The sequence below is a fragment of the Eimeria mitis genome, genomic scaffold, assembly GCF_000499745.2.
Source record: "Eimeria mitis Houghton genomic scaffold, Emh_scaff3617, whole genome shotgun sequence".
Taxonomy (NCBI): domain Eukaryota; phylum Apicomplexa; class Conoidasida; order Eucoccidiorida; family Eimeriidae; genus Eimeria; species Eimeria mitis.
This window is the reverse complement of record NW_013571960.1, coordinates 2767-3484: the sequence shown is the minus strand read 5'-3', so window position 1 is coordinate 3484 and position 718 is coordinate 2767. Positions and strand designations below refer to the sequence as shown.

General features: G+C 56.8%; 1 protein-coding gene across 1 annotated transcript in view; it reads left to right on the top strand.

Annotated features, from left to right (window-relative positions):
* The window catches only part of EMH_0067860 (uncharacterized protein), a gene marked incomplete at both ends in the record, with an annotated part of 5208 nt that overhangs the window by 2089 nt on the left and 2401 nt on the right, over positions 1-718 (top strand). The window contains one exon of the mRNA XM_013498672.1: positions 172-718. Within this exon, the coding sequence (XP_013354126.1) occupies positions 172-718 (547 nt within the window). The remainder of the gene's footprint in view (positions 1-171) is intronic.

Sequence of the window (718 nt, the reverse complement as noted above, 5' to 3'; positions counted from 1 at the left end):
CGGCAGCCTAGCTGTGAATGCTCTCGTGCTGCTGACGGACCCCACCGTCCCCGACAGCAGCAAAAGAGAGCTGCTGCGGCTAGCTGATCCTGATGAGCTGAAGCTAGCTAGACAGCACCAGCTGCTGCTGCGGCGGCGTGCTGCTGCTGCTGCTGCTGCTGCTGACAGCAGAAAACTACCCCCACAACGTATTGATGCAGCAGAGAGATGCATACACCTCAGATATGCTGCTCTGTCTCCTTTTCCTAGTGGCAGTGTTCTTGCTGTTAAGGATCTGCTGCTGCTGCAGCAGCAAGCTGCTGCTGCTGCGCATGCTGCTGCTGCGGCCAACGCTGCTGCTGCAGCAGCAGCTGCAGCTGCTGCTGCTGCTGCTGCAGAGCCGCAGCAAACTGCAGCAACACCCTCACCTCATCAGCAGCTTATGGCTCTTATCAAGCAGCAGCAGCACTGGATAGCTGAACCCTGCAGCAGCAGCAGCAGCAGCAGCAGCAGCAGCAGCAGGATGTCTCCTCGTGCGCTTTCTTCTTCTGGTATTCCCTCCTTCTCTTCTTCCTCCTCCTCCTCCTCATCAGCAGCAGCAACAGCAGCAGCAGCAGCAGCAGCAGGAACAGCAGCAACAGCAGCACTAAGAACAGAAAAAATAGATGGGGGGTGTATAGTATGTCATCAGCAGCACCGCTGCTCTCTCTGCCGCTTGTCTTCGTCTTTTGTCTTTCTG